The 13,508-nt window shown below is 47.8% G+C and overlaps 1 protein-coding gene across 10 annotated transcripts in view; it reads right to left on the minus strand.

Annotated features, from left to right (window-relative positions):
• The window catches only part of recql5 (RecQ helicase-like 5), a 103,511-nt gene that overhangs the window by 89,149 nt on the left and 854 nt on the right, over window positions 1-13,508 (minus strand). For 8 of the 10 annotated variants that reach the window (XM_069929318.1, XM_069929316.1, XM_069929315.1 and 5 more), the window contains exons 2-3: window positions 11,482-11,603; window positions 7,497-8,015 (exon numbers count right to left, since the gene is read on the minus strand). In XM_069929318.1, the coding sequence (XP_069785419.1) occupies window positions 7,497-8,015; window positions 11,482-11,603 (641 nt within the window). The remainder of the gene's footprint in view (window positions 1-7,496; window positions 8,016-11,481; window positions 11,604-13,508) is intronic. The other 2 variants (XM_069929320.1, XM_069929319.1) reach the window with 2 other exon arrangements.

Here is a 13,508-nt window from a genome sequence, read left to right on the forward strand (position 1 = left end):
CTTTCTATTTCCATTTCTTCCTGCATTTCTGTCGTTCCCAGGACCTTCGGGATCCATCCTTTTATAAATTCCTTCATGTCTGTGCCTTCTTCACCCTCCTTCAGGCCCTCTATTTTTATGTTGTTCCACCTACTATAATTTTCCAACATATCAATGTTCTGAGATAACAACTCTTGTGTCTGTCTCTTTAATATTTTTGTCACTTTCTTCCAATTTTTCTCTTGTCATTACTTCCATTTCTACAGCCGTTTCCCACTCTTCCACATTTTCTACTCTTTTCCCTATTTCTGTCATTATCAGTTCTAACCTTTGCATTATATCTTCTGTTCTTTTCATTTTCCTTTTAATTGCATTAAATTCTAATTATAACCATTCTTTTAGTGATCTCATTTGTTCTTCAAAAAAAACTTTATTTATATTCTGTTCATCAGTTTTACCTTCTATTTCTCTGTGAAGATCTTGGTCTTCTTCCTCTTCTTCTGTGTCTGTACCTGTGTTTGTGTCTTCTTCTTCTCTTCTTTGTGTCTATGTCTCTTCTGTTTTCCCTGATGTCGGGCCTCTTGTTGTTGGGCCTCTTGTTGCTGGTCCTCCCCTCCTGGGCTCCTCGTTGTGCTTCCTGACATTGGTCTTCTTGTCGGTCATCCCTCCATCTAGCTCCCATGTCTGTTTCATCGCTCCCTCTTCTGCTCTTTTCCTCGTCCCTCAGCTGTTCGTGCTGTGACAGCCTGCTCCTCTGCTGAGACCCCCTCCCACCGGTGTCCTGTTTATCCTTTGATTGCGCACTTTTGTTTGGCTCCAAGAGCCATTTTTGTAGTCCACCGGCTGGTGAATCACGACTCCGCAGGACAGGCACTGACCTCGAGGGTTGGGCACTCCTCGTACCACAGTGCCTTGTTCCTTCTTGCAGGTAAGGCCTTCTTTCTTCTCTGGCAACTTTTCTACTTTTTTTCCCCAGTTGTTCTTACTTTCTCCTTCTTGGAAGCCATCTTTCTCTTCTCTGTAACTTTATCTTTTATTTCTTATATTTTATTTTTGTCATGCTTTGCTTTTTCCTAACTTTTTTCTTATTTTCCTGGAGAGGACTGATTTTACCGACCGACCACTGTTCCATCACGTGACTCCTATGTGTGGCACCTTGTTGAAGGCCTTTTGAGAGTCCAAGTACATAACAGCCACTGCTTCTCCCATCTATCCATTCTGTTATCTCCTCAAAAAATTGTATTATGTTTCCTTTAAGGAAACCATGCTAACTTGGACCTATCTTGTGATGCTCCTCTAGGTTCTCCGTAACCTCATCTGACAATTGATTCCAACATCTCCCCAACCACTGACATCAGGCTAGTAGGTCTATAGTTTCCTTTATGCTGCCTCCTTCCCTTCTTAAACAGCGGAGTGACATATGCAATATTCCAGGACCACACCAGAATCCATTGATTCCTGGAAGATCATTACCAATGTCTCCACAATCTCTGCTGCAAACTCCTTCAGAACTTGAGGGTGTATTCTATCTGATCCAGGAGGCAGATCCACTCTTAGACCATTTAGCTTCCCAAGTATCTGCTCTCTCATGATCTTGACAGCACTCACTTCCCAGAGATCCTTGAGAGTCTGATAAGCTACTAATATCTTCTAATGTGAAGACTGATCCAAAATATTCATTCAGTTCCTCTGCCATCACAATCTCTCTAGCATCATTTCTCTTTTGGTCTTTATATTCTTAAAAAAAGATGTTGGTGGTGGGAGGGGGCGCCAGTGATTCCACATTTTTGATTTTTTAAAAATTATTAAGCATATAAGGTAAACCTAATTAGAGGAAAGTGTTGGGGGGGGGGGTAAGTTAAATTTAGTTTGTAGTTTTTTTTCTTTTCCTTTAATATTTTATCAAATTATTTCAATAAATGGGTCTGGCATGGTTACGTACATCATTTCTATCATAGTTTGCGGTATTACAAGTAACTATTGATGTAGTTTTATATGCTTTAATTTTTTTTTCCTGTATGTTTACTTGTATACAAATGAACCACTATTATAACTTATTTTTTTAATATATGCTTGTATATTAAACTCAAAATATTTAAAAAGAATATTATTTGCTAACCTTTCACAATTTCTCTTTTCCTTCCTAATTCACTTTTTAGTTGCCTTCTCCAAGTTTTTAAGTTTCCATTCCTCTATCTTTCAACTAATTTTTGCTTCCTTCTTTGCCCTCTCTTTTGCATAGCTTTGTAAGACAAAACATACCTTAGATACTGACATGTTTTCTGTCCAAAAACCAGGCCATGCATTTCCAAATGCAGACAAATCTTGTCCCTAAGAATCCCCTCCAATAGCTTCCCTACCATCAGAGTAGTTCACTGGCCTATATTTCTTGAATTCTTCCCATTTCTTGAGCAAAGGATAACTTGCCTTATATTCCCTCAGGAGATGCATCAACTTACACTTACGAAGAGAGAAAGGGAGAGAACAACTAACAACAGACAGATGTCAGCCATGAACAATTGGGGCTAAAAGGCAGCATGCTAAAATCAATGTTTACCTCATCGCTGCTCTGCCTTCATCAACACTTCTTGCTACATCTACAAAAAAAATGTTAAGGTCATAAACCATCTTAACACTTTTTTTCCCCCAATTTTATTTACAGAACGCAAGAAACCAATTCCAACCATTGAAACCTGTGCCACCCAATTAACCAACAATTTGAATGAATGCAGAGGATGGACATGCTGTTTGATGTTGATCCTTGGAAGATACCCCACTGTTGTTTCCAATACTGAAGCAAACTGACTCCTGGGTTACTCGGTCCATCCCTTGCTCCCATTTTAATTAGAAATACCTCACCTTCCAAACTTCTACAATCCACTTGTTGCCCATAAATTACAGACAGACCTGTTTAGTGACGTCATTCCTTTAGGAACAGAGGATATCCTTCATGTTAACTGCTGCTGTTAGAGATGCCAGAATCTTCTCCCCATACATTATTGCCACTATTTTAAATTATTCATCCTTAATATCAATGCATTCTACATTCCCTCTCCTACCTAAAAGACAGTATTGATTCAACACTTTACACATGCCTTCACACATAGTCTGCTGTCTCAGTCTCAAATAGAACCCACTCTTTCCCTTCTAATCCATACATAGAACCTTGCAGCACAGAACAGCCCCTTCAGCCATCGATGTGGTACTGACCTATATATACCTACCAAAAAAATATGAATCTATCTCCATGTGCTTGAGTTTCTCAATATCCCCATGTTCTAGCCTCCACCACCATCCCTTGCAATTCATTCCAGGCAACCACAACTCTGTTTTTAAAAAAAATAAATTATCCCTGATGTCTCCCCTAAACTCTCCTCCCCCCCAGTTTGTACAGATGTCTGGTACTCCCACCCTGGGAAAAGGTGCTGACTATCTACCTTATCTATGTCTCTCAATCTTGTCAGCCTAAGTCACCTCTTGTCCTTCAATCCAAAGAGAAAAGGCTTAGCTCTGCTAATCTTACCTCCGAAGACACATTTTCCAACCTCACAACTCCTGAACTCAATTCCCTGACTAATGAAGTCCAGCATACCATATGCCTTCTTCACTGACATCAACCTATGCAACCAACTTAAGAGATCTATGGATTTGGACCCCAAGGTCCCTCTGATCATCTACACTGTTAAGTATCCCACCATGTGTGCTGTCTTCATGTTTGAACTGCCAAAATAGAGCACCTTACACTTATCCGGATTGAACTCTGCCAATTTTCCAGTATCTTGCCTAAATCTTGATGTAGCCCTACAACAGCCTTCAGCACTGCCCACACCTCCAACCTTCATATCATCTGCAGACTTACTGACCCATCCTTTTACTTCGTCACCAGGACAAGAACAGTGGTCCCAGAACAGAACCCTGTGGAACTCCACTAGTCACCGAGCTCCAGGCAGAATACTTCCTGTCCCCTACTACCCTCCTCTTTCTGCAGGCAGGCCAATTCCGTAATCCACAGTCAAGGTTCCATGAATCCCATCCCTCATGATTTCTTGAACGAGGGACCGTCAAATACCTTTCAAAATCCAGATACCTTACATCTGCTACCCGACCTTAATCAATTTCCTTTTGTGACTTCCTCAAAAAACTCAATTAGCCTCGTGAGGCATGACCTTATCTCTCGGTAGCCATGTTGTCTATCCCCTAAAAGACGGCACCTCTCTAAATGCTTGTAAATCCTATCCTTAAGAATCTTCGCCACTAGTTTGCCCACCACTGATGCAACCCTATTACCTTTTTTTTTAAACAAAGGGACCATGTTTGCCATTCTCCAAACCTCTGGCACCTTCCCTGTGGCCAAGGACATCATCGACAATGCCCCAGTTATCTCTTCCCAACCTTCCCTTTTTTTTTTTTAAATATTTTTATTGAGTTTAACATATAAACTTACATACAAAATTTTAAGAAAAACACATAAGTCATACAAGTACACAAAAAATGGAACAACATTAAACAGCTCCTTAATCCAAATGCAAAACAAGTTATTGAATTAATCAATCTATGATAAACATGTTAAACTCAGATTTACCAAATTAATCCAAATAAAAAAGTGATGAAAAGATAAACAAAAAAAAACCCTGAAAACTAAATCTAATCTACCCCATCCTTCTAAATAAGATAAGCTTTGTAAAAGAAAAGGGAACTTATGGAATGGATAGTGACCTCCAGACGTCAGACAGAGAATCTCCAGAACACTCAAAATTTTTAATTCTTCCATTCATGAATGGGCCCCACATCTTTACAAATTGAAACTTTGAATCTTTAATGCTGTAACTATTTTTCCTCCAAGCTTAAATAGAACATTACATCATGTAACAACTGGGTATAGGGAGGTGAAGAGCCATCTTTCCATTTCAATATAATTGTTCATCTGGTTATCAGCGTGATAAAGGGTAAACCTTTCTCCTGAGTTGCAGACAGAAGTATATCTGGTTCACATGAAAAACCAAACAAATAACAGACATGGTTCTATTTTAATCTTAAAAATAATTGATAAAGTTTAGAAAATATCTTTCCAAAATCTGTCTAAATTCCCCTCCCTCTTATAAAAACCTGGAGTACATCTCATCCTGTCCCAGGGAGTTACCAATCAATGTTTTTAAGAAGATCCACCACTTCCTCTTTCTTAATCTCAACATTGTCCAGCACAATAAGCTTGATCTATTCTGACCTCACCTTGACCAAAGTCCTATTCTCTGGTGAATAATGAAGCAAAGTATTCATTTAGGAGTTCCCCATCCTCCAGACACATTTTGCCTCCTTTACCCTTCACTCTGGTCATCTTTCTGTTCTTCATAAAAACATAGGACTCCTTGGAGTTGTCCTTAATCCTACTTGCCAAAATCTACTCATGTTCCCTTCTAGCTCTGCTAAATATTTTCTCGTTCCTTCCTGACTACCATACAATTCTCATGATCCGTTCCTGTTTTTTGCTTCCTAAATCTAATGTTTGCTTCCTTCTTACTCTTAACTAGCTGCCTCACCTGTTTTGTCATCCACGGTTCCTTTTTCCCTGTCTCACTGGGATAAACCAACCCAGGTCCAGAAACATCCTCCACATTACTTCTGTGCTGTCTCCCAAGGTCATCTGTTCCCAATTTACTCTCCCTAGTTCCTTGCCTCATCCCATCATAATTAGCCCTTCCCCAATTAAACAATTTAACATTTTGTCTGCTTTTATTCTTGTCCATTGGTCTGCAAGATGCACCTCCCAAAGTTGTAATCATCAGGGACAATTGTGTTGCCCCAGATTTTCCATTCTGAAATCTGAGCATTCTGCTGCCATCCCACTACCTATTCTTCGTTACCATGCCAAGATCTTACCTGACCTTTTTAAATTTTATTTTAAATTTAGTCAGGCCATTTCAGTCCTCAAGCCCATACCACCCAATTAACCTACACCTCCGGTACGTTTTGAACGGTAGGAGAAAACCCAGACAGACATGGGGAGAACATACAAACTCCTTACAGACAGTGCAGGATTCAAACCTCGGTCTCGATCGCTGGTGCTTTTACAGCATTGTGCTAACCGTGCCACTCCAGTCTTTAATCTCTGCTCTCTGAAGCCACTTATGGCAAAGCCAGAGACCACCACTCGTACTTTGGGCCACTCACACACTGGCCGCTCCACTTGAGCCTCTCTTTTTATTGGCTACAGCAAATTGGTCAAGGAAAAGATTAAAAAGAGCACCGACCTGTCCCGTTGCTTTTTAAAGGCTTCTCCACAGCTCACTCTCGCAGTCCCCGACGGGGTTTCCTTAATTTATCTGCCAATATATTTTCATGCCCTTGCTTTGACTTCCTAAACATCCTTTTCATACGTTTTCTCTGTACCTTCCACACTCAGCATTCAGCAGTTGCCAAACCTGGGCAGGGCCCTCCAGGGCTCCCATACCTGTCTCTTTCCACCAAGTCTGAATTTCAAGAGGAATAGAATACAAGAGTAGGGATGGGATGTTGAGACTTTACAAAGCACTGGTGAGACCTCACTTGGCATAATGTGAGCAGCTTTGGGCTCCTCATTCAAGAAAGGATGTGCTGTCATGAGAGAGGGTTCTGAGGTTCACAAGGATGATTCCAGGATTGAAAGTGTTATCATATGAGGAACGTTTATCGGCTCTTGGACTGTACTCAGTGGAATTTAGGAGAATAAGGAGGGATCTCGTTGAAATATTTCCAATGAAAGGCGTGGACAGAATAGTGTAGAAAGGTTGTTTCCCATGGTGGGAAAGCTTAGGATAAGAGGGCACAACTTCAGGAATGAAGGGTGTCCAGTTAGAACGGAGATGCGGAGGAATTTTTTTAACCAGAGTGTGGTAAATCTGTGGAAATTGTTGCCACAGGTGGCTGTGGAGGCCAGGGCATTGGACGCATTCAAGGCAGAGATTAATAGGTTCTTGATTAGCCATGGCTGAGTGGGAACATAGTATCAGCTCATGCACTCGATGGGGTGAATAGTCTGTTTCTGTTTTTCTGTTCCTACATCTTATTTTTACCAACAGCATAACTGCATTCATGTAATCATATAGCACAGAAACAGGCTCTTTGGCTCAATTCATCTATGCCAACCAAGCTGCCTACCTGAGCTAATCCCATTCTAGTCAGCAAGGATCATGGATCAGGTCTACGTTGCTCAGACCATCCAACTCCCCAAGATTTGTTCGCCTTTGAATTGACTGATCACAGGCTGAGCTGTAATCAGTTCATGTTGGGCTTCAGCTGTGGAGGAGAGGTGGGACTTTAAGACCACCTGATCTTAATCTGAAGAGATATGTAAGGTGTTTTATATTTTAAAAAAATCAGATTTGCCTATGGTGCACTGGAAAACAAAATGTCTGCTACTTAATCTCGTGCATGGGGATGGTTGCTGGAGCTGGGTGAAGTGTAGAGAGATTGATGTCTCTCCACCCATATAAGAGTAGCACTTTAAACCATCAGAAAGCAAGACAAAGGCTTCTACACACCCCTGAAGAATTCTTCTTCCCCAGTGCCTGTTCACAGAATCCTTTTAGATTGACATAGGGTTCGTTCAGAATCTCTTTGAAGAGAACATCATAGAACAGATTTGCTCTGAAGCATGGGCTCTTGAAAATTGCGATGGGCTCTTTCAGCTGAAGAGAAGCGATTACATCATCTTGCACTTCCTTAGAGGCTGTGGCAGTCAGAGCCACACAGGGAACACCAAGTGTCTTGCTACGTAAAAGCCCCAGTTTGAGATAATCGGGTCTAAAGTCATGCCCCCACTGGGATACACAATGTGCTTCATCAATAACCAGGTATGACAGGAGATTCCTGGCCAGTAGGGAATCGATGATGGGACCAAAGGTGTTGGAGGCAGCCATCTCGGGTGTGACGTAGAGCAGCCTGACATTGGGTTTCTCCCGCCAAAGGTCCGACAGGACCATCTTCCGCTCCTCAAGAGAGAGCTTAGAATTCAGGGACTGCGCTTGGATCTTCCAGATGTGCAGATGCTCAATTTGATCCTGTGGAAGGAAGGCATACATCACACGTCACGTGGAAGGAAGGCATACATCACACGTCACGTGGAAGGAAGGCATACATCACACGTCACGTGGAAGGAAGGCATGCATCACACGTCACGTGGAAGGAAGGCATGCATCACACGTCACGTGGAAGGAAGGCATGCATCACACGTCACGTGGAAGGAAGGCATGCATCACACGTCACGTGGAAGGAAGGCATGCATCACACGTCACGTGGAAGGAAGGCATGCATCACACGTCACGTGGAAGGAAGGCATGCATCACACGTCACGTGGAAGGAAGGCATGCATCACACGTCACGTGGAAGGAAGGCATGCATCACACGTCACGTGGAAGGAAGGCATGCATCACACGTCACGTGGAAGGAAGGCATGCATCACACGTCACGTGGAAGGAAGGCATGCATCACACGTCACGTGGAAGGAAGGCATGCATCACACGTCACGTGGAAGGAAGGCATGCATCACACATCACGTGGAAGGAAGGCATACATCACACGTCACGTGGAAGGAAGGCATGCATCACACGTCACGTGGAAGGAAGGCATACATCACACGTCACGTGGAAGGAAGGCATACATCACACGTCACGTGGAAGGAAGGCATACATCACACGTCACGTGAAAGGAAGGCATACATCACACGTCACGTGGAAGGAAGGCAAACATCACACGTCACGTGAAAGGAAGGCATACATCACACGTCACGTGGAAGGAAGGCATACATCACACGTCACGTGGAAGGAAGGCATACATCACACGTCACGTGGAAGGAAGGCATACATCACACGTCACGTGGAAGGAAGGCATACATCACACGTCACGTGGAAGGAAGGCATGCATCACACGTCACGTGGAAGGAAGGCATGCATCACACGTCACGTGGAAGGAAGGCATGCATCACACGTCACGTGGAAGGAAGGCATGCATCACACGTCACGTGGAAGGAAGGCATGCATCACACGTCACGTGGAAGGAAGGCATGCATCACACGTCACGTGGAAGGAAGGCATACATCACACGTCACGTGGAAGGAAGGCATACATCACACGTCACATGGAAGGAAGGCATACATCACACGTCACGTGGAAGGAAGGCATGCATCACACGTCACGTGGAAGGAAGGCATGCATCACACGTCACGTGGAAGGAAGGCATGCATCACACGTCACGTGGAAGGAAGGCATGCATCACACGTCACGTGGAAGGAAGGCATGCATCACACGTCACGTGGAAGGAAGGCATGCATCACACGTCACGTGGAAGGAAGGCATGCATCACACGTCACGTGGAAGGAAGGCATGCATCACACGTCACGTGGAAGGAAGGCATGCATCACACGTCACGTGGAAGGAAGGCATACATCACACGTCACGTGGAAGGAAGGCATACATCACACGTCACGTGGAAGGAAGGCATACATCACACGTCATGTGGAAGGAAGGCATACATCACACGTCATGTGGAAGGAAGACATACATCACACGTCATGTGGAAGGAAGACATACATCACACGTCATGTGGAAGGAAGACATACATCACACGTCATGTGGAAGGAAGACATACATCACACGTCATGTGGAAGGAAGACATACATCACACGTCATGTGGAAGGAAGACATACATCACACGTCATGTGGAAGGAAGACATACATCACACGTCATGTGGAAGGAAGACATACATCACACGTCATGTGGAAGGAAGACATACATCACACGTCATGTGGAAGGAAGACATACATCATAATTATGTTCTATGCACTATCAGCTTTGCACTCCTGAGGAAAATGAAGAGATGTTTAACAAGTCTGCAGACGCTGGTGTCGAGTGTAATACACAAAGGTGCTGGAGAAACTCGGGTCATGCAGCATTGATGGGAAGTAAAGGGTGACCAACGTTTTGTGCTTGGGCCCTCCATCAGGCTCAAAGCGTTGGTTATCTTTTAATTCCAATGGATGCTGTGTGACCGGAGTTTCTCCAGCATCTGTGTGTACTGCAAATGTTAAATATTGTACCCTTTTGATGGTAAACAAGACAAAGCAATAGAAACTATGCAAGATTAAAAAAAAATATTGATATTAGCACTGCACACTCTGCAATGGCAACCCAAGCTAGCCAATCCCCAGGCACACAAATTCTGTACCTCCTTGACAGGAAAACTGCTAGAGTGGATTCTGAGTGATAGAATCTATCAACATTTGGATGACTTAAAGAGGGCCAATGTGGACTTGCGTATGGGAACATACAAAGTTCAAAAGTGCAAGCGAAACTCAGCAGGACAAACAGCATCCATGGATAGGAATTAAAAGGCAATCGACCTCTGGCGGCAGGGGAGGGGTGGGAAATGAGGAGGAAGGCGGGGAAGGAACACAGACTAACAGGTGATATAGGTGGATACAGGTAGGATGGTAGAAACTGAGAAGGAATGGGGGGGCAGGAAGAGGGCAATCTTGATACCTACCCGTGACCACAAGTACCACACTTGCACTTCCTCCATCACTTCAAACAGTCTAAGTGGAGCAACACTTCTCCTGTAAATCTAGATGCTCCTGATGCAACCTCATCTACATCAGTGAGACAAGACGCAGACTGGGAAACAGTTTCATTAAAGCACCTTCACTCTGTCTGCTGTGACAGCAAGGACTTCCCAATATCCATGTACTGCCAAGCCAAAGGCCACCATGGAACTGGAGGAACAACCCCTCATATTCCATCTTGGGAGTTTCCAATCAGATGCCACCAATATTGATTTCTCAAATTACCACCTACCCCCTCCCTCCTTCTCTAGTCCTGTCTCCTTTCCTTCATCTCCTCATCCCTTTCCCTTCCTTCTAACAGAGAGCTAAATTTATTAGCCCTCTCCCCTTCACCCTCAGCTTTCTCTTCTACCCTCTCACCTGTATCCACCTATTTACCTCTTGCATGTCAGACTGTGCTTTTCCTCCTTCCTCTCTCCCTCCCACAGACAGCTACCTGTTTTTCCAGATTCCTGACAGGCCCGAATCGTTGATGTGGAAAATCGCATCTCATGAACTTGAATATTGTGACAACGAAGATAGATGAGAGCAAGGCAGAGGATGTTATTTTATATGGATTTTAGTAAAGCATTTGGTACGGTCTACATGGTAGGTTGGTCTGGAAGGATCAAGCACAAGGGATATGAGGCCAATTAGGAAAAAAAAGCTTAGTGATAGGAGTCAGAGTGGTTGTGAAGGACTGCTTTACAGGCTGACCAGCGGAGTACCTCAGGACTTACTTCAACACTTGCCAGATCAGTTTGCTGATGACACAAAGATATGGATTTTGTCTGGGTTTAGAACAAAATCTAGACCAGATAGAGAATTGGGGTGAAGGAACACTTCATTGGTACTGGGAGGTAAAGACAGACCTGACACCTACTTTGACTGCCACCAGTGTAACCTGAGAAAGAACCAGAAGAAACCCTACCTGAATAAGTGCGATCAGTGGAGAGATCACAATGGTAACACCTTCAGCAATCACGGCGGGTAACTGATAACATAGAGATTTCCCCGATCCAGTGGGCATGCAAATAAAGACATCTTTATCACCTGGAAAAAGGAAAAGGCAAGTTTATCCTTGCACTCACCTCTGGGACAAGAACGGAATTCACCCTCAGCCCAGCTACCATTGCACACATCAACTTCACTCTCATGTCTTTAACTCACTAAGGTTTCTGAGCAAGAAGCAAAATTCTGCAGCTGTTGGAAACCCAAAATTAGAACAGGAAATGCTCTGCAGTTCAGACAGGTGTGAAGAGAAAAATGTCAGTATTTGCTGACATTTCATCCAAACTGTTAAAGCCCTCCTCTCCAACTTCATAGTCTATCTAGAGCTTATTTTAGAGTCAAACCGCTAGATTATCTTCAGAGAGATCCTGGAGAGGAGGGCGGGGGGGGGGAGAGAGAGGAGGGCGGGGGGGGGAGAGAGAGGAGGGCGGTGGGGGGGGAGAGAGAGGAGGGCGGTGGGGGGAGAGAGAGAGGAGGGCGGTGGGGGGGGAGAGAGAGGAGGGCGGTGGGGGGGGAGAGAGAGGAGGGCGGGGGGGGGAGAGAGGAGGGCGGGGGGGGAGAGAGGAGGGCGGGGGGGGGAGAGAGGAGGGCGGGGGGGGAGAGAGGAGGGCGGGGGGGGGGAGAGAGAGGGCGGGGGGGAGAGAGGAGGGCGGGGGGGGAGAGAGGAGGGCGGGGGGGGGAGAGAGGAGGGCGGGGGGGAGAGAGGAGGGCGGGGGGGGAGAGAGGAGGGCGGGGGGGGGAGAGAGGAGGGCGGGGGGGGAGAGAGGAGGGCGGGGGGGGAGAGAGGAGGGCGGGGGGGGAGAGAGGAGGGCGGGGGGGAGAGAGGAGGGCGGGGGGGGAGAGAGGAGGGCGGGGGGGGGAGAGAGGAGGGCGGGGGGGGAGAGAGGAGGGCGGGGGGGGAGAGAGGAGGGCGGGGGGGAGAGAGGAGGGCGGGGGGGGAGAGAGGAGGGCGGGGGGGAGAGAGGAGGGCGGGGGGGGAGAGAGGAGGGCGGGGGGGGAGAGAGGAGGGCGGGGGGGGGAGAGAGGAGGGCGGGGGGGGGAGAGAGGAGGGCGGGGGGGGAGAGAGGAGGGCGGGGGGGAGAGAGGAGGGCGGGGGGGGGAGAGAGGAGGGCGGGGGGGGAGAGAGGAGGGCGGGGGGGGAGAGAGGAGGGCGGGGGGGGGAGAGAGGAGGGCGGGGGGGGGAGAGAGGAGGGCGGGGGGGGAGAGAGGGGAGGGCGGGGGGGGGAGAGGAGGGAGGGCGGGGGGGGGAGAGAGGGGAGGGCGGGGGGGGGAGAGAGGGGAGGGCGGGGGGGGGAGAGAGGGGAGGGCGGGGGGGAGAGAGGGGAGGGCGGGGGGGGAGAGAGGGGAGGGCGGGGGGGGAGAGAGGGGAGGGCGGGGGGGGAGAGAGGGGAGGGCGGGGGGGGAGAGAGGGGAGGGCGGGGGGGGAGAGAGGAGGGCGGGGGGGGGGAGAGAGGAGGGCGGGGGGGGAGAGAGAGAGGAGGGCGGGGGGGGGGAGAGAGGAGGGCGGGGGGGGGGAGAGAGGAGGGCGGGGGGGGAGAGAGGAGGGCGGGGGGGGGGAGAGAGGAGGGCGGGGGGGGGAGAGAGGAGGGCGGGGGGGGGGAGAGAGGAGGGCGGGGGGGGGGAGAGAGGAGGGCGGGGGGGGGGAGAGAGGAGGGCGGGGGGGGGGAGAGAGGAGGGCGGGGGGGGAGAGAGGAGGGCGGGGGGGGAGAGAGGAGGGCGGGGGGGGAGAGAGGAGGGCGGGGGGGGAGAGAGGAGGGCGGGGGGGGGAGAGAGGAGGGCGGGGGGGGGGGAGAGGAGGGCGGGGGGGGGGAGAGGAGGGCGGGGGGGGGGGGAGAGGAGGGCGGGGGGGGGGAGAGAGAGGAGGGCGGGGGGGGGGAGAGAGAGGAGGGCGGGGGGGGGGAGAGAGAGGAGGGCGGGGGGGGGGGAGAGAGAGGAGGGCGGGGGGGG

The sequence above is a fragment of the Narcine bancroftii genome, chromosome 3, assembly GCF_036971445.1.
Source record: "Narcine bancroftii isolate sNarBan1 chromosome 3, sNarBan1.hap1, whole genome shotgun sequence".
NCBI lineage: Eukaryota > Metazoa > Chordata > Chondrichthyes > Torpediniformes > Narcinidae > Narcine > Narcine bancroftii.